The sequence below is a fragment of the Rattus norvegicus genome, chromosome 15 (genome assembly GCF_021556685.1).
Source record: "Rattus norvegicus strain SHRSP/BbbUtx chromosome 15, alternate assembly SHRSP_T2T, whole genome shotgun sequence".
NCBI classification, from domain to species: Eukaryota; Metazoa; Chordata; class Mammalia; order Rodentia; family Muridae; genus Rattus; species Rattus norvegicus.
In genome coordinates this window covers 86,059,345-86,086,024 of record NC_141548.1, presented here as the reverse complement: position 1 = coordinate 86,086,024, position 26,680 = coordinate 86,059,345, and the positions used below count along the sequence as shown (strand labels likewise).

The window sequence follows — 26,680 nt, the reverse complement described above, 5'->3', positions numbered from 1 at the left end:
GCCCTCTAACAAGATTGATGGGGATTTCCAGGACTGAATGAGATCATAGTTTTAGCCAGCGAACACCACTTGGTAGCTTTCTATGTGTGATGCACTCTATGAAGTAGATAATGCCTTTTGTTTCCAATAGATTTTAAATATACAAATAAGTGATATTGTACAAAAAAAAGAAAGACAAACAGAAAAGGAAGAACGGAGTGAAGGATAGAAGAAAAGAACGAAAGAAAAAATGAAGGAAGGAAAGAAGGGAGGAAGGAAAAAATCATGATTTTATTAGCAGGGCCCCAGGAAAGCCTCTGTGTAAGGGGACATTAGAGCTGAGACTTGCAGGAAGTGATAAATACCGAGGACAGCTGGAACACCAGCTTAAAGATGACATTTGACACTTGAAACTTTATGAGGTAAGCAAAGGAATTATTGTAAAGAGAGACACAAACTGGGAACCGAGGGTTCCAGCCTCACATACCAATAGTATTTAAGAGTCAAACATATGAGAAGTTAGAGCAAAGGAGCCCGAGGGAGGGTGGTCAAGGGAAAGAGAGTAAAAGTGAAGAGGTGGTTTCCTGGAAGCCAGCCGAGCAAAGCCTTGCCCAGCGGTCAAGCAAAGGAGGATGGAGACTATGAAGTTAGCATACCTATGGTCATAGTTGTGCTATGACCATATATATCATGGTTATACATAGTGGTCAGGGCATTGGTAACCCTGACAGAACCAGTTCTGACAGAACACTGAGCATTTTGGGGTGGGGCTGCACACACATAGGAGAGGATTTAGGAGAAAATGTGAAAGAAGGAAGATGAATTAAAGACGCTGTTTTTGGGATGTACAAGGAAGGGCACATGACTGTGTGCATGTGTGCGTGTATGCGTGTATGCGTGTATGCGTGTATGTATGTGTGTGTATGTGCTCATGTGTGTCTGCCTCTGTGTGTGTTTGGTCTTTGGTAAGCACAGACTCACTTACTGTATCTGCTGAGGCACCTCAGTTAATTTGGGGCAGAGAAAGTTGTCTTTTGTCTATTTCTATTTTCTAAGAAAAAAAGGAAAACCAAAGCCACTGATTCAAAATAAGGAAAGGAAGCAGGAGTTGGAAAGGGAGCGAGACAAGGTAACATAAGAAATCTTCCCCAAGAGAGCAGGAAAGTGAGCAGACCAAGGTAACAACATGCTATTTTAAGAGATTATGATATGTCAAGAACTCTTCTAAGTGCTTCTGGTTGATTAATTAACTCAATCAATCCTTACTATAATCCAAGAGCCAGCTATTATCTTTCCTTCCCATTATACAGATAAAAAGACTGAGCCAGAAACAGTGAAAATAAATATTTCAGTTACACAAATTATGCAAATGGCTGAGTGGGGAATCCGAGTACCGAGCTTTGGCTCCACAACCCTCCTCCTGCCTGGCTGCCTCTCAGGAGATCGGAGACACCTGCAGTGGTACAGAGGCGGTTAGAGGAGGGCTTAGGTTTCTGAATGTCGTTTTCTCTTGCCAGAGTTAGCCATTTGGAAACAAACTAATCAGAAGCTTAGGGGTGACTAAGTTCCCAGTTCACTCCAGAGTGCAGCAGAATGTGACAGCCCAGGACGGGTGGGAGTGAAACGGAGGATTACAACAAACACTGTGGCGTCTACAATGGAAGAAAAACAAGATCCGAGAATGTGGCGCTATGGAAAAGATGGCGGAGCCCACGCGCGGGTGTTTAATGTGAGACTGGGGAATTTAGATCAGATCGAAAGTGATGCTACAGAGCAGTGAAAGAAAACCTTAGAAAGTGACATTTCGTCCAGAAGAGACTGCTCTCTGCACACACATCTCAGACGCCAGAGGAAAAAGCCAAAGGCCATCTGGAACCCTGGTGCACTGAAGCTCCCGGAAACGGCGGCACAGGTCTTCCTGGTTGCTGCCGCTGCAGAGAGCCTGTGGGAAGCACCCCACTAGCGAACTTGAGCCTCGGGACCACAGGTAAGACCAACTTTACTGCTGCAAGAAAGCTGCCTGGTGAGCTTGGGACACACGGAAGCAGAATTCCTCTAGGACTGGGCACGTTCTGTGTTTACCGGAAGTCCCACACCCGCAGATCCCGGCCCGCAGCAGCTCTCTGCTCCCAGACCCGGTGAGAGAGAGACCCAACCGCCTGGTCAGGTGGGCACTCCTGAGGCTGCAGAGCGGAAGAGACCACCAACACTGCTCACCCCTGCCCACATCCCTGGCCCAAGAGGAAACTATATAAGGCCTCTGGGCTCCCGTGGGGGAGGGCCCAGGAGCGGCAGGACCCCTGCCAGAGACACCGCCGGAACCTGAAGGAAACAGACCGGATAAACAGTTCTCTGCACCCAAATCCCGTGGGAGGGAGAGCTAAACCTTCAGAGAGGCAGACAAGCCTGGGAAACCAGAAGAGACTGCTCTCTGCACACACATCTCGGACGCCAGAGGAAAAAGCCAAAGACCATCTGGAACCCTGGTGCACTGAAGCTCCCGGAAACGGCGGCACAGGTCTTCCTGGTTGCTGCCGCTGCAGAGAGCCCGTGGGCAGCACCCCACTAGCGAACTTGAGCCTCGGGACCACAGCTAAGACCAAATTTTCTGCTGCAAGAAAGCTGCCTGGTGAACTCAAGACACAGGCCCACAGGAACAGCTGAACACCTGTAGAGAGGAAAAACTACATGCCCGAAAGCAGAACACTCTGTCCCCATAACTGACTGAAAGAGAGGAAAACAGGTCTACAGCACTCCTGACACACAGGCTTATAGGACAGTCTAGCCACTGTCAGAAATAGCAGAACAAAGTAACACTAGAGATAATCTGATGGCGAGAGGCAAGCACAGGAACCCAAGCAACAGAAACCAAGACTACATGGCACCATCGGAGCCCAATTCTCCCATCAAAACAAACATGGAATATCCAAACACACCAGAAAAGCAAGATCTAGTTTCAAAATCATTTTTGATCATGATGCTGGAGGACTTCAAGAAAGACGTGAAGAACTCCCTTAGAGAACAAGTAGAAGCCTACAGAGAGGAATCGCAAAAATGCCTGAAAGAATTCCAGGAAAACATAAATAAACAAGTAGAAGCCCATAGAGAGGAGACACAAAAATCCCTGAAAGAATTCCAGGAAAACATAAATAAACAAGTAGAAGCCCATAGAGAGGAGACACAAAAATCCCTGAAAGAATTCCAGGAAAACACAATCAAACAGTTGAAGGAATTAAAAATGGAAATCGAAGCAATCAAGAAAGAACACATGGAAACAACCCTGGATATAGAAAACCAAAAGAAGAGACAAGGAGCTGTAGATACAAGCTTCACCAACAGAATACAAGAGATGGAAGAGAGAATCTCAGGAGCAGAAGATTCCATAGAAATCATTGACTCAACTGTCAAAGATAATGTAAAACGGAAAAAGCTACTGGTCCAAAACATACAGGAAATCCAGGACTCAATGAGAAGATCAAACCTAAGGATAATAGGTATAGAAGAGAGTGAAGACTCCCAGCTCAAAGGACCAGTAAATATCTTCAACAAAATCATAGAAGAAAACTTCCCTAACCTAAAAAAAGAGATACCCATAGGCATACAAGAAGCCTACAGAACTCCAAATAGATTGGACCAGAAAAGAAACACCTCCCGTCACATAATAGTCAAAACACCAAACGCACAAAATAAAGAAAGAATATTAAAAGCAGTAAGGGAAAAAGGTCAAGTAACATATAAAGGCAGACCTATCAGAATCACACCAGACTTCTCGCCAGAAACTATGAAGGCCAGAAGATCCTGGACTGATGTCATACAGACCCTAAGAGAACACAGATGCCAGCCCAGGTTACTGTATCCAGCAAAACTCTCAATTAACATAGATGGAGAAACCAAGATATTCCATGACAAAACCAAATTTACACAATATCTTTCTACAAATCCAGCACTACAAAGGATAATAAATGGTAAAGCCCAACATAAGGAGGCAAGCTATACCCTAGAAGAAGCAAGAAACTAATCGTCTTGGCAACAAAACAAAGAGAATGAAAGCACACAAACATAACCTCACAACCAAATATAAATATAACGGGAAGCAATAATCACTATTCCTTAATATCTCTCAATATCAATGGCCTCAACTCCCCAATAAAAAGACATAGATTAACAAACTGGATACGCAACGAGGACCCTGCATTCTGCTGCCTACAGGAAACACACCTCAGAGACAAAGACAGACACTACCTCAGAGTGAAAGGCTGGAAAACAACTTTCCAAGCAAATGGTCAGAAGAAGCAAGCTGGAGTAGCCATTCTAATATCAAATAAAATCAATTTCCAACTAAAAGTCATCAAAAAAGATAAGGAAGGACACTTCATATTCATCAAAGGAAAAAATCCACCAAGATGAACTCTCAATCCTAAATATCTATGCCCCAAATACAAGGGCACCTACATATGTAAAAGAAACCTTACTAAAGCTCAAAACACACATTGCACCTCACACAATAATAGTGGGAGATTTCAACACCCCACTCTCATCAATGGACAGATCATGGAAACAGAAATTAAACGGTGATGTCGACAGATTAAGAGAAGTCATGAGCCAAATGGACTTAACGGATATTTATAGAACATTCTATCCTAAAGCAAAAGGATATACCTTCTTCTCAGCTCCTCATGGTACTTTCTCCAAAATTGACCATATAATTGGTCAAAAAACGGGCCTCAACAGGTACAGAAAGATAGAAATAATCCCATGCGTGCTATCGGACCACCACGGCCTAAAACTGGTCTTCAATAACAATAAGGGAAGAATGCCCCCATATACGTGGAAATTGAACAATGCTCTCCTCAATGATAACCTGGTCAAGGAAGAAATAAAGAAAGAAATTAAAAACTTTTTAGAATTTAATGAAAATGAAGGTACAACATACCCAAACTTATGGGACACAATGAAAGCTGTGCTAAGAGGAAAACTCATAGCGCTGAGTGCCTGCAGAAAGAAACAGGAAAGAGCATATGTCAGCAGCTTGACAGCACACCTAAAAGCTCTAGAACAAAAAGAAGCAAATACACCCTGGAGGAGGAGAAGGCAGGAAATAATCAAACTCCGAGCTGAAATCAACCAAGTAGAGACAAATGGACCATAGAAAGAATCAACAGAACCAAAAGTTGGTTCTTTGAGAAAATCAACAAGATAGATAAACCCTTAGCCAGACTAACGAGAGGACACAGAGAGTGCGTCCAAATTAACAAAATCAGAAATGAAAAGGGAGACATAACTACAGATTCAGAGGAAATTCAAAAAATCATCAGATCTTACTATAAAAACCTATATTCAACAAAACTTGAAAATCTTCAGGAAATGGACAATTTCCTAGACAGATACCAGGTATCGAAGTTAAATCAGGAAGAGATAAACCAGTTAAACAACCACATAACTCCTAAGGAAATAGAAGCAGTCATTAAAGGTATCCCAACCAAAAAGAGCCCAGGTCCAGATGGGTTTAGTGCAGAATTCTATCAAACCTTCATAGAAGACCTAATACCAATATTATCCAAACTATTCCACAAAATTGAAACAGATGGAGCACTACCGAATTCCTTCTACGAAGCCACAATTACTCTTATACCTAAACCACACAAAGACACAACAAAGAAAGAGAACTTCAGACCAATTTCCCTTATGAATATCGACGCAAAAATACTCAATAAAATTCTGGCAAACCGAATTCAAGAGCACATCAAAACAATCATCCACCATGATCAAGTAGGCTTCATCCCAGGCATGCAGGGATGGTTTAATATACGGAAAACCATCAACGTGATCCATTATATAAACAAACTGAAAGAACAGAACCACATGATCATTTCATTAGATGCTGAGAAAGCATTTGACAAAATTCAATACCCCTCTATGATAAAAGTCCTGGAAAGAATAGGAATTCAAGGCCCATACCTAAACATAGTAAGAGCCATATACAGCAAACCAGTTGCTAACATTAAAGTAAATGGAGAGAAACTTGAAGCAATCCCACTAAAATCAGGGACTAGACAAGGCTGCCCACTCTCTCCCTACTTATTCAATATAGTTCTTGAAGTTCTAGCCAGAGCAATCAGACAACAAAAGGAGATCAAGGTGATACAGATTGGAAAAGAAGAAGTCAAAATATCACTATTTGCAGACGGTAAGGTAGTATATTTAAGTGACCCCAAAAGTACTACCAGAGAAGTACTAATCCTGGTAAACACCTTCAGCAAAGTGGTTGGGTATAAAATTAACTCAAATAAATCAGTAGCCTTCCTCTACACAAAAGAGAAACAGGCTGAGACAGAAATTAGGGAAACAACACCCTTCATAATAGTCCCAAACAATATAAAATACCTCGGTGTGACTTTAACCAAGCAAGTGAAAGATCTGTACAATAAGAACTTCAAGTCTTTGAAGAAAGAAATTGAGTATCTTAGAAGATGGAAAGATCTCCCATGCTTATGGATTGGCAGGATTAATATAGTAAAAATGGCCATTTTACCAAAAGTGATCTACAGATTCAGTGCAATCCCCATCAAAATTCCAATTCATTTCCTTATAGAGTTAGACAGAACAATTTGCAAATTCATCTGGAATAACAAAAAACCCAGGATAGCTAAAGCTATCCTCAACAATAAAAGGACTTCAGGGGGAATCACTATCCCTGAACTCAAGCAGTATTACAGAGCAATAGTGATAAAAACTGCATGGTATTGGTACAGAGACAGACAGATAGACCAATGGAATAGAATTGAAGACCCAGAAATGAACCCACACACCTATGGTCACTTGATTTGTGACAAAGGAGCCAAAACCATCCAATGGAAAAAAGATAGCATTTTCAGCAAATGGTGCTGGTTCAACTGGAGGGCAACATGTAGAAGAATGCAGATCGATCCATCCTTATCACCCTGTACAAAGCTTAAGTCCAAGTGGATCAAGGACCTCCACATCAAACCAGACACACTCAAACTAATAGAAGAAAAACTAGGGAAGCATCTGGAACACATGGGCACTGGAAAAAATTTCCTGAACAAAACACCAATGGCTTATGCTCTAAGATCAAAAATTGACAAATGGGATCTCATAAAACTGCAAAGCTTCTGTAAGGCAAAGGACACTGTGGTTAGGACAAAACGGCAACCAACAGATTGGGAAAAGATCTTTACCAATCCTACAACAGATAGAGGCCTTATATCCAAAATATACAAAGAACTCAAGAAGTTAGACCGCAGGGAAACAAATAACCCTATTAAAAATGGGGTTCAGAGCTAAACAAAGAATTCACAGCTGAGGAATGCCGAATGGCTGAGAAACACCTAAAGAAATGTTCAACATCTTTAGTCATAAGGGAAATGCAAATCAAAACAACCCTGAAATTTCACCTCCCACCAGTGAGAATGGCTAAGATCAAAAACTCAGGTGACAGCAGATGCTGGCGAGGATGTGGAGAAAGAGGAACACTCCTCCATTGTTGGTAGGATTGCAGACTGGTAAAACCATTCTGGAAATCAGTCTGGAGGTTCCTCAGAAAATTGGCCATTGAACTGCCTGAGGATCCAGCTATACCTCTCTTGGGCATATACCCAAAAGATGCCTCAACATATAAAAGAGACACGTGCTCCACTATGTTCATTGCAGCCTTATTTATAATAGCCAGAAACTGGAAAGAACCCAGATGCCCTTCAACAGAGGAATGGATACAGAAAATGTGGTACATCTACACAATGGAATATTACTCAGCTATCAAAAACAACGAGTTTATGAAATTCGTAGGCAAATGGTTGGAACTGGAAAATATCATCCTGAGTGAGCTAACCCAATCACAGAAAGACATACATGGTATGCACTCATTGATAAGCGGCTATTAGCCCAAATGCTTGAATTACCCTAGATGCCTAGAAGAAATGAAACTCAAGACGGATGATCAAAATGTGAATGCTTCACTCCTTCTTTAAATGAGGAAAAAGAATACCCTTGGCAGGGAAGGGAGAGGCAAAGATTAAAACAGAGACTGAAGGAACACCCATTCAGAGCCTGCTCCACATGTGGCCCATACATATAGAGCCACCCAATTAGACAAGATGGATGAAGCAAAGAAGTGCAGACCGACAGGAGCCGGATGTAGATTGCTCCTGAGAGACACAGCCAGAATACAGCAAATACAGAGGCAAATGCCAGCAGCAAACCACTGAACTGAGAATAGGACCCCCGTTGAAGGAATCAGAGAAAGAACTGGAAGAGCATGAAGGGGCTCGAGTCCTCATATGTACAACAATGCCAAGCAACCAGAGCTTCCAGGGACTAAGCCACTACCTAAAGACTATACATAGACTGACCCTGGACTCTGACCCCATAGGTAGCAATGAATATCCTAGTAAGAGCACCAGTGGAAGGGGAAGCCCTGGGTCCTGCTAAGATTGAACCCCTAGTGAACTAGACTATGGGGGGAGGGCGGCAATGGGGGGAGGGTTGGGAGGGGAACACCCATAAGGAAGGGGAGGGGGGAGGGGGATGTTTGCCCGGAAACCGGGAAAGGGAATAACACTTGAAATGTATATAAGAAATACTCAAGTTAATAATAAAAAAAAAAAAAAAGAAAGAAAGAAAGTGACATTTCCGGGGCCCTGACGTCATTTACAAGGAAGGACCCAGCCTGTGGACAGATAAGCTATAGTAAAGATCTTTGGAAAGGAGGTATAGAACGTGAAAGTTTAGGGGGGAGGGGCTTCCTCCACATAGATATAAAAATCGCCAAATATTGTAACAGGGTCTATAGGTGTTTATGAAAAACAGAGTGTGATGTCAAAGTCTTCAAAAACGGAAGTCGAACGACTCAGAGACCTTCAGAGGAAGCCCACGAAGAAGAAAGGCCCCTGACAACATGGCTTCCAAGGAGAGGTAGGGGGTTAAAAAGGGAGGAGCTAAACTCAAAATGGAGGAGAAAGAGGACCAAACAAGATGGCAGCCTTTCCTCAATCCTTCTGATATGTAGGCACAGGGAAAAGTCCTCACTTAATGAGGAGAGGATGAGTAATGACTGAGTAAGGATGAGGAGTTTGAGGATAATGGATATTTGCCAGAGTGAAGGAATTGATGCAGGATGAAATCAGCTGGGGTGAGATCAAGGATAAGAATCTGTGATGATGGTCCAAGTGGTTGAACATGACCTGACTGGATTTCTTATGGGGTTAATGGCGACACGATAGATTTTTTTTTTTTTACTGAGGCTCCTGGGGTACACAAGGGCATACGAATTTCCTGGCTTTTGGCTCGGTACCAGTAGGCAGGAGCCACTAGAACAATTTGCAAGGAAATACTCTCCCCATCTTGATTCAGTGTCTGATTGTACATGCTGGGATTATTCCATTTCTATTGAAACTATCATCTTCTCTCAAAAAGTCTCCAAGTGTTGGATTACGTACATCAACTGATAACTGGTAGTGTGTCTGTGAGGATTTGCTGATCAAACCCTTTCCTTCTAAAAGTAGACGGGAGATATGGAAGGATCAATGCCAGACAAGACTAAGACTGCGCAGGGCACTGGATACGCAGGCAGAGAGGGGAACAGTAATCACACAGACTGGACGGTTATAAAAAGGAGACGTGGGTCTATGTCAAGCTTTGCTTATACCAGATCGGCATCAACAGAACGTGAGATTTCTTCTATCTTAGAATGGCTAATGCGTCAAAGAGTAAATGCTTGTTGCGTGAGTCCGGGAGGTAGACGTCAGCAGAGAAAAAATAGATCTGGGATGGTGGGGTCCTGAAAGCCAAGATCTGAGGTGGATATGGGGGGTCAGGAAAGCCAAGAACAATGGAGCATGCGCAGTTCACTGGGTGGTAGGTTTGCACCCTGCTGGGTCAGCTACAGGGCAATGTCCCATTTGTGGGCTTCAGTTCACCTCAGAGGAGCTTCCATTTGCATCTTTGCATTGACAGCCACAGATGACAGAACCCAAGCCCTGGGTGAGGGGAGGATGAGAAAAGTCATTCACAGTGTGCCAGGAACATTATGTGATCCAAGCAGGGGGATTAAAAATGAAAGCCGGGCAGGAAGCTGTGGCCTGGAGTGTTGGGAAGGGACAGAAACAAAGGACATTTATTGGAGTGATCTTAATGGAATTCTGCTTCGAGACGTGATGTTTGAGCTTAGATAGCCCCCTCTCTCTCTGATGCCCTTCCTGGTACCCTACAAGCTTTCACAGGATCTATGCCACGACGTCAGTGGATGTAATAGGAAAGTGCTGCTTCAAGGAATACAGAGGCAGTTTTCAAGAGAAACATGAAAACTTTCAAACTATAACACAAAGACCAGATTGGGGTCGGGGAATCCTCTTGTAGAACTGGCTTTTTATGTTGCCCGTTTTTTCAGATCACTTCTGCTCCTAGTGCTGTTCTGGGGCAACGTGCTTGGCTCCTGGACTTGAATTCCAGTCTGAGTTGGAGGTCATTTCTCTTAGTGCAGCACAGCCCTGGGTTCCGTCAAGGACAACCGACCCACACGTTTGTGATCTTTGCTCTCACAGTTCATCGTGCGTCTTTCTGTTCCGCACAAATAGAGTTTCCATTCCAGCAACAGCAAAGGAGCTTGTGTGGACCTAGAAGAGAGCTGTCCGCTCTTCCTGCGACCACGACTGCTGACTGCTGCTATGTTACCCTGCAAGGAGAGACTCTGATTCCTTTGAAACCATAACCTTAAATATCCCCTTGCAGGCTGGAGAGATGGCTCAGCGGTTAAGAGCACTGACTGCTCTTCCAGAGGTCATGAGTTCAATTCCCAGCAACCACATGGTGGCTCACAACCATCTGCAATGGAATCTGATGCCCTCTCCTGGTGTGTCTGAAGACAGCTACAGTGTACTCACTTAAATATAATAAAGACATCTTTAAAATATATATATATCTTCTTTCTTCTCTAAGTACCTAGGTCTTGGTCTTCTATGGCAGCAATAGGAAGGACATTAATACAGTCACCTTACCAATTTAGAATTCTAAATTGATTAGGATGGGTGAGGACACCATGCCCCAAACTGCAGTTCCAAATGTTGAAATCTTCAAATGTCAAAATCTCTAATCCTTTAAGTTCAAAATCTGAAATATAGTTCTAGAAAAATAAAATTAAAACTACTTTAGGAATGAGTGTGTTTAGGTATTGGCAGGCTCTCATATACATAATTTTATTAGTTTCATAAGCACAACACATGGGTGCATTTCTGCCCCCCACCCCGGAGGGTTAGGGAGCCGTGTAAGTTTGCTCCCACCTCATTGCTGGTGAGTATCTCAGCCAAGGCTTTTGGTACAGGCCTTCTGATGTCAATCACATGTTTCCTCTTTACCGAACTACATCTAATCAAGTGTTTTAAATGCAAATTCATTTTTCAAAGGCTGCCAAGTCAGTCCTGGTGGTTTATACCCCAAACCCCCAGGAGGTTAACTCAGGAGGCTTTCAAGTTCAAAGCCAGAGAAGCAGCCATGATCAGTTCCACAAGAACTTGTTCCCACAGCCACCCGAGTTTTAATGTTAGGATAGATACCAGTGTTTGGGTCTAGAAAAAGCATAGCCCACCCTTACAAAGAGCTTACAAGGCACATGGCCATGTTCAAAGGGAAATTATGTAATGATGTGACTTTCTAGAGGCTAGGGATCACTTTACTAAACCCCAAGCCCTGAGTCAGAATTTCAGGGTTTCTGCTCCAGCCCAGCCTTTGGCCTGCATTGTATGAACCTGGAAAGCATGCTAGTTCTTCTAGAATCTCAGCTTCTTACCTAAGAGACAGGTTGGTCTAGATGGTCACTCAAGAAGATAGAGACTGCAGAGAATTCCCCATCCCTGGAGATCCTGGCTATTTTATTTTCTTTATAGACCAAGTAACTTGACATTTGAGCGCTGGATTTTTTCAAACATATGTGGATACATTGTACCTAGAGCATAAGTCCACAACAGTCAGTTCTGTAGAGTAGATGTGGCTTCCCAAAGGCTGTTCTGTCAGAAAGATTGGTTCAGGTTATGGCAATGAGTGGTCTAGACTCTTCTGGTAATGGGGTGTAGAGTAAAAAGGCCAACAAATCATAATGTGTGGGCCCTTCCTGAGTTCCCATGAGACTGAATTAGTAAGAAAAGAATTAGCTTAATGTAATCGTCTCTGATACCTTCTCTCACAATACGCTCTGCTCTCTCAGACACACTCAGGATAAGATCCTTGCTGGGTACTGAACAAAGGAGGCTGCCTGACCAGTCCAGGAATTATCCTGGTGGAAAACATATCATCACTTAAATGGATCTACTCAAATGGATCTACTTAGAAGGGATGTACTCAGAATGGGTCATAGACCTATATGTAAAACATGAAACTAAAAGGTATTTAAAAGATATTTAAAAGATAGTAAAAGAAGAAACACTTTGTGACCATTGGTTAGGCACGATACCAAAGGCATAATTCATTTAATGAAACCTGAAAAATCAGATTTCAGCATAATTTTTTACAAAATATTTTCTGACAAATACATGATTAAAAGATTGAAAATGTCAGCGACACCTTCGAGAATTATAAATTATATATCTGATAAAAGATGTATGCTTTTAAAACTCTTTTTAAAGATGTGCACTTGACGGACAAATTTACAAAAGGCCACACTGCACAGTGGTCCCTAGAAAAGCAGATCCCTAAACAGTATTGAGATAAAGTACGTATTAGAATAGCTAAAGTTCTTAAACTGAAAATACTAAACAATATTAAGGGGATGTAGCAAGCAGAGCTCTTATCCTTTGACCGTGTGCATCAAAAGCAACAGACATTTTGACCAAAACTGGTGAGGTCTTTACAAAGTTAAGCATGTGCTTATCACGTGACCTAGCACTTCTTGGCGCTTGCTTAAGAGAATCGTTTACATATGCTCACACAAACCACAGGGATTTTTTGAAGCCCTGATGCCTTTTCCTTCAGCGAGTGGATAACTAAACTGTGTTCTTCTCTACAGTAGAACACCACTAGGTAATAAAACGGCAAGAGCACGGAGGGACGGCGCATGCGCTCTATACATTCAAAGGACTCCATCATCCGAGAATCTGCGGCGTGACTTTCTTTTAGAGCTGAGAGCTGAGAGCTGAGAGCTGAGAAGAAGATAAAAAGGTACACTGCCCCATTCCCTAAATGCAAAGGCAGTCTTAGGAAAATGACAGTCTTTACATGCTCCTCCTCCCACTGTCCTCGGAAGACACCTGATTGACACCCCCATCACCCACAGAGCACCACACCCAGGGTTCCCTGCTGGAAACTTTGTTCGTAAGTCTTCTTCCCGTGCTTACACACAAGGCAAATCTCCCTTGCCTTACTGTGCTCTACCTCTGCTGTATCAGTAGGAAAGATATCTGCTTTAAAAGTAACTCCCGCTATAGTATATATAGCCAAAGACAGCCCTTTAGACGCACCGGAGCGTTTGCTCTTGAGAGAACTAAGTAGCAATCTCTGATAGAGATCGAGACATTGCCGCTAAATGGCAAAGCCGTTCCTTTCTTGTCCAAGCTGTCTGGCTTTTGTGGTTTTGTGTGATAAGTCCTATGTATCCCGACTCGCCCAGGTTTTTTGTCTCCTCTCTGCTTTGGACCTGGAGCACCTCAGCAACCTCAATTGGTCTTTGGCAGAGAGAGGAACAATAGGGACCCAAGGTGGGGAAGGGCCACAGAAATCAGTGTTGGGGAAAGTACTGGTTTCACTTGTCTTAAACCTGATGTGGGGAGGTGCCCGGTCGGTCCGAGTTGACCTTAAACAACTGAAGAAAAAAAGCAAGTCCTTGTTCAAGGTCAAGGCCTTTACTTGCTCATGCTAAACTAGCTTTCTCATTGTACTCAAAAGCCATTTGAACGAAAGGACAAACCTTGACCCAGGTTAATGTCTTAACTATTTCGGATGTTTAAAATATGCAGTCTGGACACAGAGGCATTTTTTTTTAAGTTTTCAATACTACAGCATGTTACTAAGTGCAGACAACATTAATATTTATAAGAGATTCTAATTAATGTAAAGATTTGTGTTGAGTTGAAGATGAAATCCGTTGCTTTGTGTGTGTGTGTGTGTGTGTGTGTGTGTGTGTGTGTGTGAGCGTGTATGGGGGGGGAATCAAACTCTGTAAAGGGTTTGGTACCGATAGAGTTAAAAATGTTACAGCATAATTAGAAAGGTTACATTTTACCATTTATAGTTGCAGTCAGAAAAAATATAACTACAGTGCAAGGTTGCTATGACAACTTGCTTCTCAATCAGGGTCTTTTTTTTTCTCCCCTAATTCTACCAATCCGCTAACTGGAAGTCAAAACCCATAAAAGAGGAGGTTGTAGCGGAGTAAGGGTGAGATGATGTGGGGGCGCACAGGAAATAGTTCCTTTCTCCTCTTGCTAGGCACGTGTCCACTATCTCACTTTTGGCCCACGATTATTTTCTCCCTTGTGTTTGAAAATGACTCCAGAAGAAAACGTACTGGCTTTATTAGTACTGGAAATAGAGACAGTGGCTTCATTGTTCTCTCTCTCTCTCTCTCTCTCTCTCTCTCTCTCTGCATTCTGGCTAGCATTTATGAATATTTATACTGTCTGTTAAGCAAGTGCTTTAATATGGCTAAACAAATCGCTTGCTTAGCTTTTCAACACGGCCTCGCTGTGTGGCTCAGGCTGGCCTTGAACTCATGGGCCACCTGCATCCTCCTCCCATGTTGGGATTGTGCTAGAGTACCTGGCTAGCAAGGTTCATGACCTCAAAGTCCTCAAAATACACAGAAGCACCTGCATTCGTTAAGATCGGTTGGCTCAGAAGGCGGAAGGCGGCTGGTGACCACCCTCCTTCATCTGTTCTCTCATTGGCTCCAGCCTGGCAAATGCTATCACCCTTGCAAAAGAATCACTTAAGATGGCCAAATGGGGGTGAGAGGTTTAAAAGCCAAATAAAAATATAAAGATAAGGTTAATGATAGTTGGCTTTGGAGTCTCCTGGAGTAGAGAGGGGGCCTAACACCAATGCATTTCTGGAGTCTCCGTCCAAGTGCTTTCTTACACATAGACAGAGATCAACAGCTGTGCTTTGGAGTGAGACAGACAATGGAAGGGAAGGAGGGTGGTAGGGAGTCAGTCCTCAAACTCTGAGCTCGCACAACAAGGCCCAGTTAACTACAAAGTCACATGGGAGTGACAAGCTGAGGAAATGCGTTGCTTTGCACACATTAGGGATCAGAATCAAGGGTGGCTATGTTTATTAATAGAGAACTATGGATACATTTACTTAACACTGCAAAGGATTACAAGATGACTCCATGTACTTAATGAATAGGCTATATTAATAAAAGTAATGCACTATTAGTTGCCCAATGAGGATTATTAACAATACTTTTTCTGAGTCCAGATTTCAGAAAAAAACAAACAAACAAACAAACCCTTGGGCAGCATTCCATATTCATCCCCCTTCTTATTTGATATTGTCTCCTCAGTAACTTCATTCTAAATTTGCCTCATTTAAAGTCCATCCCGAAGTCAGGATTCCTTTAGCTCTTACCTGAGCTCCTCCCTGACCCCAACCTACCTCCAAGCATTTCCTCTCGCTTCAGAATCGCCTCCACAAGAAATATTCTTCAAGAATCCTCAAGTCTACCTGCTCAATGCTAAGCATGTTAGCAGTGTCTTTGGTCCCACCGCATATGCCCCGAGCAATCATTTGACACGGAGTGGTTATATCACTATACTTAAAACCACTTTGGGCTCAAAAGCCCTTCGTTGTGTAATTTCTCTCCTCTTCTTCCAAGACCTGTCCCCTAAGTCCACATCACAAGCTTGTCGCGCCATATCAGCTCTCCCACAGGATATGGATGCTTTTTGTGTGACCCTTTGTGTGCCGGTAGGTAAACTGGTTATTCATGCCTGCAGCTTTAGCTACCATAAAGAACTCCAAGCTGCAGTGGCCCTCAGAGTTCTGGTACAGGGATTCCCCACCGCACTCCCAAAGGGCACCTCCCGGACACTTTATGATCTACCTTCTCCCGGGAGTCCCCTTCCATTGTCCCCAGTGCGTGGGGCTCGCAATTAGTGGCCCTTGGAGAATCTCCTCACTGCCCTGAACAGGCAAACCTGGTGAAGCACCAGCCAAACTAAGCTTAGTGTGCTACTGCCACCTACTGGCGACGTTTTCTTGGCCCACGCTAATCTCAAACACTCCCCTTAAAGATGGAAAGAGAAGGAAGACTCTGAGGTTATTGTAGAATTTGTCAGAGTGGGCGGCAGGAACTGTTGGTACGGTTTTGACTTGAAAGAATAGTTTGTGTTGTAAAAGGTAGCACGGAAAACCCCCTTCAAAACTGGATGTCCAGAATGCGGATCAATGAATCCTCCCGTTGGATTCGAGGATGAGCTCTTCCCGTATTTCCGGGTCGAGGAAAGGCAGAACTAAACTATGTGGCATAAATAGTGAGGGAATTTTCTGAGAGGATGAAAGAAAGAGTTGGAGAAACAAGGAGTATAAGGCAGTTGAGCGGAGCATCAGTGGGGATGGCTTGTAAGAAATTCCAGTCAATGAGAAACACCTGACCGAAGAACTCAGAGACTTCTGACGGTTCGTACACAGTGCAGACACAGCTTCTTCAGTAGAAACCAACGTCCCTCAATTTACATCTCTATTAAACCTTTATGCAGGTAGCATTTTAATAATATGAGAAAACTTTCTTAGCGAACATGGAGCTAAGAGAACAGAATGGGTGTAAATCAGAAATGAAAATGGTGAAGAGAAATCAGATGAAAACAAGGCATGAGAACTTCAGTGTCTCAGATAGTATTCAAGGAGAAGATAGTAATCGAGGCAGAAGGGCCGGGTATCCTGTAGCTCGTTAGAATGGAGAGAGTAGAATAAGCAGCAGATAAAGTAACGGAACCAAACAAGGGGGAAAGCAGCTAGGAGTAGTCCTAAGAGCCTGGCTCGTTTTTCTAGAGTAATTTAAAATTATCGTAACTGTCCTTAGGAAGGTGAGACGGTCTGATTGCTATTGTTTCTATAAATATAACCTTGTCATTTATATAGAGGAGTAAAGGGTGGATATAAGGGTGAGGGAAGGAGACTCTAAAGAAGTTTCCTATTGTCATAGTCCAGGTAAGAAAGGATTCAAGGTAATATCAATATTAGGAGGTGACCGGATTCAAAATTCACTTGGAAGGCAGGATGCCACATCTGCTTATGCGCCAGGAACCCATAGTTAAGTAGGAAAATGTGGGGTACCTTCAACTTCTATCATGGTAAACTGAAACTGTCAACACAAACTAGAATTCCCCGAGAAGAAAATCTCAATGAGGGATTTTCTACATACAATTGGCCAGTGGGCATATCTTCTGGAAACTGTCTTAATTAAGTTAATTAATGTAGGAAGCCCCAGCCCACTGTGGGTGGCACCATCCCCTAGATAAGGAATCCTGAGCTGCATAAGTGCAGAGAAGTCAAGGCAAGCAGGCAGATAAACGTCTGCATTCACTTCTCCCTGGTCTTTACTGTGGATGAAGTATGACTAGATGTTTGAAGTTTCTGCCTTGACTTCTCCATGGAGAAGTAACCGAATGTAAGGTGAAATAAAACTCCTTCACTCCTCCATTGATTTTTTTTGTCAAGGTTATTTTATCACAGCAACAGAAAGAAACTAGAAGGCGTTCTAGGGTGTGGAATGGCTGGAAATGTTGGTGGTATTGACTAAGGTGAAAGGTCAGGACTCAGTGAATCACAATTATCATGGATGAGCTGCGTTTCCAATTATTCTGAGACGCTTAAGAGATGTCTAAGCAAAAGTGCCAAGCACGCAGGTGACTCTCCAGTGAAAACCGGAGATGTCTGAAGGAACAAGTGACCTTTGGCGTCCTAGCCTTGCGCTGTGGCTGAAGGTGGGAGCCTAGGACACCATGGGAGGAGGAGGAGATAGCTTTGGGCTTTAGGCACACCTCCACATAATGACTGGGAAGAAAAAGAAGAAAAGGTGGCTAAAGGAGAATTATTCAAAATAAAATAAAATCTAGGAACATGTGCTGGGGGCGGTTAATGTGGTCACGAAGCAGCAGTGTAGCTCTGCAGTGTGACAGGGTCAGTTCGCAGGACCTGCTGGATCAGCAGAGCGTTATCACCAAGGCCACCCATGACCTGTGGGAGAGCTGTCCCCAGAGCTGAAGATAATGGACACCAGTACAATGAGCAAGAGAGCCACTGAATGGATTTGGATGATCTGCCCAGAAAATGTCAAAGACGATATTTTTTTTAAGATGAAAGATTTGAATAAAGAGAAAACAGTGAAGCTTGATCCCGGAGAGGGGGGTGAGGGGAGGGGCAGAACAGACAGACAAACGCAATGAAGAATGGCTAATTAAGCTGAACTTTTTATTCAGTCCTGATAAAAATGAAAGAAAAATATTTGTGCTGAGGGCATCAGATAAAACTTCAGAGAACATAAACCTGTTGACATTTCTTGATAATTCAAAACATGAGGCTGGTTACTTGCGTTTCAAAACAACATTTACTATCCAGCGAGCAGCACACTGACCGGGAGCGATCTCAGAAGTCAGTTGGGAAGAGGAAGTGGGTTTGCTTAAGCAGAGTCAACACACTGTGTTCTGCTGCCATGAACTACATCATCCCATATGAAAAGCCTTCACAGCTCTCCATTATGCCCTCTCTTTTGTTTAATCATTCATGTCTGAACCCTTCATTTCAGGACTAATGGATGTGGAATGGAAAATTATCATTTTCTTGGGAAATTTTATGTTATTTAGTCTCGGAAATTTTAGTTAAGAAGTTATTGAAACTAAAGCAAAGCTATTAGCAACAGCCACATGACTCGAACAATTAATTTATCGCAATTTATTTTCAAGTGTGAGAGCATTTGATTTCTTTTCACTGATAAGAGTAAAGCCGTACCGAATCAAATCTTTTACCACATTCTATTCTTGAGCCTTAAAAACTCCCTAAAGCATTTCAGGGTAGTATTTCAAAACTTTAGTCTTTGTGCTATACGTATTTTCTTCTATAAAAGACATTTTGCTTGATTGTCTATAATGGCTCATTATCGGTTTTCAGGGCTTTGCACATAGCTCAGGAAAACAGTCCAGACTTAGTTGTGGGGAATGTTTAACTCACATGGCTGTGCAAACCTCAGAGCATGCAAGGGGTTTGGGGTTGGTTTGTGTGGATTGATGTTTATATGCAGGTGAGGGCAGGCACGAGATAAGGCGCTGCCTGTGATTGTGCAGTGAAAATGCAAAGCAGGCACAGAGTTTTGGAGAGGGGAGAGAGGGGAAAGCGGAAGAGGAAGCAAGATGGAGGCAGAGAAGGATGACCCAGATCTGTGTGGCTTTAAGTGGCCACAGGTAGCTATGACTATTTCATAAGGGAAGGACTTTTACAGGACAATTTGTCTTATCCAAGTGGGCAGGTTATATCAATATCAATTGGCTGAGTTTATCGTGCGGACGTTTGGTGGATTGAGAATTTAAGATATAAATCTGATTGATAAATTACAAGCTTATTGAGTTTTGATTTTAATGGGATACTGGGAATTGTGACTATAACCACAGAGGGTGGATGACTGCATGGGGCTGGCGTGGCGGCAACCCTCACCATGGGAACTAGAAGGGTGATGGCTTCTAGGGCTAGCCATGGTGGCAAGATGGCCACAGAGCTCAGAGAGTAGCTGGCAGCAACGTGGGATGGAAATTGGAAACTTAGAGAGACGAGTTGAGACATTTTGCTGATTAAGATGAAAATACCTGACAGATGCCATGTGGCCCACCGGTATGGGCAACAGAGTGGGGGGGGGGGGTGCGTTTCTATTTAATATTTACCCCTGCCAGTTTGTTGTTGTTGCTTGTTTATGGTTTGGTTTTTACTTTCCTCTTTTTTTCTTTTGGAAATATGTGAGTTTGGTATTTAACTATAAATGTGATTTGTTGCATAGTTTATTTTGTTTGAGACAGGGTCCTGCCTGTCCTTGGTTAGCCTGGAACTCTCTATGCAGACCAGGCTAGGCTTAACCTCATATTCACCTGCCTTTGCCTCCCAAGTGCTCGGATTAAAGGCATGTATCACCATGCCTGGATTAAATATGATTTTTTTAAACCTTATTTTAAATGCCCTTTCAGGCTGGTAGGTGATCATTTAAAGTATAGCTAATCTTGCTGGCCTTTTAAAATTAAATATATAGATACAGATACAGTTAGAGACGTAGATATAAAAGCTAGCACGTTCATACCGATAAACTCACAATTGTAGGCATAAGCATCTATGCAGAGAAAGATGTTAGACAGACAATAAAAGTACGAAGTCATGACCTTCATTAGGAAAACAAACCATTTTGTTCCAGTTTATGCAGGCCAGCACAAGTATTCAATCTAAACACAACTCGCTTGGATTTCCTGGTTAGCACAGGCTAGCCCATCGAGTTAAAGGGGGAACTAACAAGAAAGGGTATGATCGGCGATGTCAAAGACTGCAGAGGTCTAGGGGGAAAGGCGTTCTGAGAAAGGCTGTCTCTTGGAGTGGCGGATGTCTGGAGGACGTGTAACCATACAACACAGAAGATGAACAACATTTCAGGGACAGATGGCGCCATGAATGCGTGCCTATGCAATGGGCAGACACGTGGCGAGGCAGCCGGACAGTGCTCTGAGAGAAGAGGCCAGGGAGGAGAAAGGGAGAGGATCCCAGTGTATCGTGAAAGATAAAGAGAAGTAACTTCAGCTCGTAACTGGTGTTAAATCGCCATCCCCCGGTTTTATCTGTCTCTGACCTACTTTCATTCACTTTGGTTCCTATGGGGACAGAGATCTGTTTTTGTAGCGTTCCCTCCCTTTCGTCATTAATAATTGCTCCTTTTTTTTTTCTTGGCATTTACTACAAAGTCTACTTATCAACCCCGGGAAGGCACTGGCATTGAAGACATTAAAGAAGATGCTGTACCTAACTCCAGAGCACTTACTCTTTTAGAGTCAAGCCCTTACACTGGGTGTGGCTGTATCGTCTCGCCTCAGCAAGAAGCCTTTCTGTTTGGGCATTATGTAAATCCCTGTGACCCTAAAACAGGAACCGAGAGTCCCATTGAGCAATGAAATCTGCAATCCCATTTCCTTGGTTCTACTGATATGAATCTAAGCCAGATTTATTTTTTTAACAGAGCATTGTTACTCATTTCCTTGTAAAAAACACATCCAGCCAATCGCTGGATCGCTGTGGATGAGGGCCGGGGCTGCCCGCTCTCAGCAAAGCCACACCCACAGGCTCAACTGGCCTAGAATAAATGGGATTTTGACTCATGACCAATTCTTGCACACTTTACAAAGTTATATAATCATTTGCCCATTGTGATGATAATTTATATTAATACTAGAATCAGGAAGAATGGACCAAAATTAAAAGTTATTTTGGAATTATCTAGTAAATACTTCTGGCAAAAATATCATTTGCTGCCTATCAAAGAAAGATCGAATGGCTCTCCTGATACTTGGAGGTGGGGGTGGGAGGGCACTTTAACCGACAAAGAGAAATGTGAGCAGGTATTGGGCAATTATCTGGTAGTACCCTGAGGAAAAGGGGTGCTTTACGCTGGAAATACAGGTATTCACAGAACAGTAAGTCACCCGGAGATGTGCATGTTAAGGAATAAAACATTTTAAGAGAAAGCGGATGTTATTCCATATTACTGTTATTTAATGTGTTCTACAACTTTTTTTGACATATCAATATCTATATATAAATATATAGAAAAATGTGGAAAGATAACAATTTCTTTGACCAACTGCAGTTCATATATTTACAGATCCAATGCTGTTAAAGGACATATTAAAGGATATATTAAAGGACATTTATTTCTACAAATTTCTATCATTTGGAGATAAAGGAGACACTGGAAGTGTGTGTGTCAGATGAACATTTAGGAAATATGCCAATATTATATTACACACATATACAGTTTCACAGTTATAAGCAGGACAAGAACCCGTTGAAATATGGAAATATTTCAGTGAAGATATTTTGGCTTCTGACATGAAGAAATTTTGGATATCAGAATGCAAATAAAATCAGCCAGAGGCCACACCTCCCTCCTGTTTCAGTGGTGACGTACACCATAGGACTTTGGCACCTATAGAAGACACTTCTCGGGGGTTTGGGGATTTAGCTCAGTGGTAGAGCACTTGCCTAGCAAGCGCAAGGCCCTGGGTTCAGTCCCCAGCTCCGAAAAAAAGAAAAAAAAAAAGAAAAAAAAAACCAAAACAGAAGACACTTCTCTAAAATCCAAGACAGAGGCTCTGTTCACCAAGAGAGCCTAATAATCCAGAGTGGCATTTGACACATTGATTGATCCATTAAATGTTTATTGAATTATTCGTATGCCCTGCATGGTTATTGAAGAATGAGGCCTATGATTTTAGCTATATTTCTTCTCAAAAGAACAAGTTAAAGAGAAAACACTCGCTCATCACTTCTTGTTTATCACGCCGTGCTTACGAGGAATTTGTCACACATATCCCCACTTGTCAACTGGGCCTGAAGTAGATGGACCCACAATGGTGCCCCAGCCTGAAATTTGGCTTAGTTCCCTCCCTGACACCGTTAGGAGTTGAGCTATGTCCCCTGAGATTCTCATGTGGACGTTTTGACTTGTTCTCCCTGAGAATGTGGCATTTTGGGGGAGCGAGGTCTTTTCAGGTATTGTAAATTAATACGAGGTCATACTGGCATAAGTTGGAGCCCTGAGCCAACAGGTCTGGTGTTCTTTAAAGCAAAAGAAACTTGTGCTCAGCCATTTGCACAGAAAGGATGCCATGTGGAGGTGGCAGTTGGCAGGGAAAGTCAGACTGTGCAGACTGGGGGGTGTCAGTGATTGCCAGGAGGCCAGCATCTACTTAGGAGAGCAGGACTCTCTCACAGTTCTCAGGAGGAGCCGGTCCTGCTCTCATCTTGATCTGTCACAGTGAGGAGATAAGTTTCCACTGTTTATTCTACTACATCTGTAGCACGTTGTCACGGAAAACATGACAAACTAATATAGGCACCCCCTCACTTCTCACAGCTTGCCAGATTTCTCACCAAGGGCACTGCTAAGCCTGACCCCACTCCCACTGGGCACTGTCTTCTTCAGGGTTCACAAAACTGCTGTCAATTTATTCAAAAACAATTACATGCTGTCAAAGGCTAACAGGCACGTCCATCAGCAGCATAGCAATTACCTTGACACCTCTCTTACCTTCTGCTGGCTCCGGTGCTTGGAGGGGCGTTGTGACCAGGAGGGGGTGGTGGGAACCAGGACTGTCTGTTAAGAAATGACATCAATCAAAACCACGGTGCTTGAATGGCCAATCCCACCCCATGTCTTGGAGTGGGAAGACAGTTGATAGCTAAAAAGGCAGCAAGATATAAGAAATAAAATAAATGGTATTTCATGAATGGAGTAGGAAGAAAGGACCCCTGTACTTCAGGCGGCTTTTTCCCAAGTGAACTGCCTTTTCATTTCCTTTGACACCAAACACATGGACATTTCCTTAAAATTGTAAAAAATTGAAAGAATAACAGCTGTTAGTCTGACTGCAGGTCTGTGTGATACCACACCCTTCTTCCTCTTCGTCTGTCTTCCCGAAATAGTTCATAATGAAGTAACGACTAGTTAAAATACGATTCCCAAACTGTATGCTAGGACACTCTGATGAGGATATTGACACAGAAACGAATGCCACAGCAATGCCAACCTCAGCTTCAACATCTGCTAGAAAGATGACCTTACAGTGTGGGGATATAATTCATAAAGCCCCCACTGTGGTGGAGGGCCCTGCTGAGAAGGCAAGACAAGAAAGACAAAATAAAAGACAGGAAGAGAGGGAGAAAGGGAGAGGGGAGGGGGAGAGGGGGAGAGGGGGAGAGGGAGAGGGGAGGGGGGGAAGGGGAGAGAGAGAGAGAGAGAGAGAGAGAGAGAGAGAGAGAGATGGGCTGAGGAAGGAATGATGAGCTAGGAAGTCTGGCCAACATTTCTCAAGTAAACTGGCTTGAATTGCTTAATGCAAGCATCTCCAGTTGACATAGCTTTTTGGCAAGAAAAAGGAAGAGGAGGAGGAGAAGAAGAAGAAGAAGAAGAAGAAGAAGAAGAAGAAGAAGGAGGAGGAGGAGGAGGAGGAGGAGGAGGAGGAGGAGGAAGAAGAAGAAGAAGAAGAAGAAGAAGAAGAAGAAGAAGAAGAAGAAGAAGAAGAAGAAGAAGAAGAAGAAGAAGAAAGAGAAAAAAGAAATCCCATCCTTGTGTTATATGCCACATTTTCTTCATCCATCCCTCCACTATTAGATACCTAGAATGGTTTCCATAGCTCAGTTCTTGTGAGTTTATGCTGGAATGAACTCTGGTGTATTTGATTGTCTTTATTTTGATTTTAAGAAACTAATTGTTTTCCCACAGGTATCTACTGTCCATTGAGAATATCCCCTTGCCTTCATTACCCTCTCTCTATTAACCCCTTCCTCTCCCATTTGTCTGGGATATGCTGGCTTAGACTCCTTTGGGTAAGTTCTTAGGAGTATACTGTGCCACATAGATTTATTTTTAGTCTTATGAGGGACATAAAACCATATGTATATAATGAAAATAAAAATGAAATTGTCTAGACTTTACCTGTAAAGGAACAAAGGAAACAGAGTGAAGCCCCAGAAAGGGTCTTTAGTCTGCTTTAATGTAGAATTAGCCTGATGTATAGAGAAAGGGGGGAAGCTGCAGGTGCATGGTAAGGTGTGGGTATTCACCAATCACGATTTTGAGTTAAGCCACTCCCTGTAGCAGGACTCTATGAAAGCTTACTTAAAGTAGATTAGCTCTAGGCATGTAGGCTCACCATCAAAGTCACCCAGAGGAGCTTGGAATAGAGCTCAGGTGTAGAGTGCTCTCTTAGGGTACACGAGCTATGGCTTCAGTACCAACTACTATAAAAACTAAAGGTAACAGAATCGTAAAATCATGACCTATGGTTTCAAAGCCCTAAGGATACTGTGATGTTTGATAAAACAGTTCCAGCCACACCTTCAAAACTCAGGGTGGGGGTGGGGGCCATCTGGCAGCCAATGAAGAGAAGTCTTCTGTGGAACGTTAGCAAGAGGCAGCACAGGGCTCCATCTTACCTCTTTTTCTTCACAGGAGTGGTAGCGGGGGTTGAAGGGGCAGTGGTGTTTGCACTGAAGGAGCTGCCAGCTGGCCTGTTTAATGAGCAGAGCAACAGGTTATCGCCACCCTCCAGCTCCCTACACACACACACACACACACACACACACACACACAGAGAGAGAGAGAGAGAGAGAGAGAGAGAGAGAGAGAGAGAGAGAGAGAGAAGGAGCTACCTTCATGCATTTTGCCTGCATGTATTTCTGAGCACCACTACACCACTTACATGCATGGTGTCAGAGGAGGCCAGAAGAAGGCATCAGATCCCCTAGAACTGGAATCACAGAGGGTTGCGGGCTGCCATGTAGGTGCTAGTAATCGAACCGGCATCCTCGGAAAGACCAGCCAGGACTCTTAACCACTAAGCCGTCTTTCCAGCCCTGAGTCCATTCTTAAATATAAAACTAAAGGCATTGGTCTAGACTTTAGTGATTGGCTACAGAGATGGTAGGTAAGCTCTTAGAGTGCAAGTACAACCAGAAAGGACTTGACTCTTTGAAGCCTATTTTGGTTCTTCTCTGCTACTAACTCTGTCAACAGCACAGGGCTGTGGCTCTATTTCAATGACACAATGCCTGAAGGTTGTGAGCCTTGCTTGTTTTGAAATGCATACAAGGAAACACACCAGTTAAGAAAGTACTTACTGAGAACGGGACCCCCGTTGAAGGAATCAGAGAAAGGACTGGAAGAGCTTGAAGGGGCTTGAGACCCCATATGAACAACAATGCCAAGCAACCAGAGCTTCCAGGGACTAAGTCACTACCTAAAGACTATACATGGACTGACCCTGAGCTCCAACCACATAGGTAGCAATGAATAGCCTAGTAAGAGCACCAGTGGAAGGGGAAGCCCTTGGCCCTGCCAAGACTGAACCCCCAATGAACGTGATTGTTGGGGGGAGGGCGGTAGTGGGGAGAGGATGGGGAGGGGAACACCCAGATAGAAGGGGGGAGGGGTTAGGGGGATGTTGGCCCAGAAACCAGGAAGGGGAATAACAATCGAAATGTAAATAAGAAATACTCAAGTTAATAAAGATGAAAAAAAAAAAGAATATAAAACCACGGGGGGAGGGGAAGTACTTACGTCTTGGTTGATTCTGGTGTTCTAAACGTGGACAGCGATCTAGAAGAAAGAAACAGCAGTTTGAGCAATGGTCAAAACCGTCGATGCTTCCTTTCTTTCTGCTTGTCCATGACTTTAAAGCTAAATGCTAGGAAAAGCTGAGGGTTACCTGAGAGGAAGAAAACCTATGACTATTTGAATAAATTGGGTAAGATGCTTTCAAGATGCTTAAAATTTCCTTAAAATATCTCAAGATATTTTTTCTTCAGAAAATTCATTTTTAAGGCCAATGTCTTAAGATGCTAGACTCCATAGTTTTCTTAGCAATACAAATGTAAAATCAATAGCCTTAGCACTTAGGACATGCCCGAGGTAAGATGAAGGGCCCGCAGCAATGGAGTCTCTGGGTTTGTAAGC

General features: G+C 43.1%; 1 protein-coding gene across 4 annotated transcripts in view; it reads right to left on the bottom strand.

The window, feature by feature from the left end:
• Positions 1 to 26,680, bottom strand: part of Scel (sciellin) — a 116,395-nt gene that overhangs the window by 58,544 nt on the left and 31,171 nt on the right. For all 4 annotated transcript variants that reach the window (NM_001431587.1, NM_001431588.1, NM_001108388.1 and 1 more), the window contains 3 exon segments: positions 23,255 to 23,320; positions 25,162 to 25,236; positions 26,285 to 26,323. In NM_001431587.1, the coding sequence (NP_001418516.1) occupies positions 23,255 to 23,320; positions 25,162 to 25,236; positions 26,285 to 26,323 (180 nt within the window).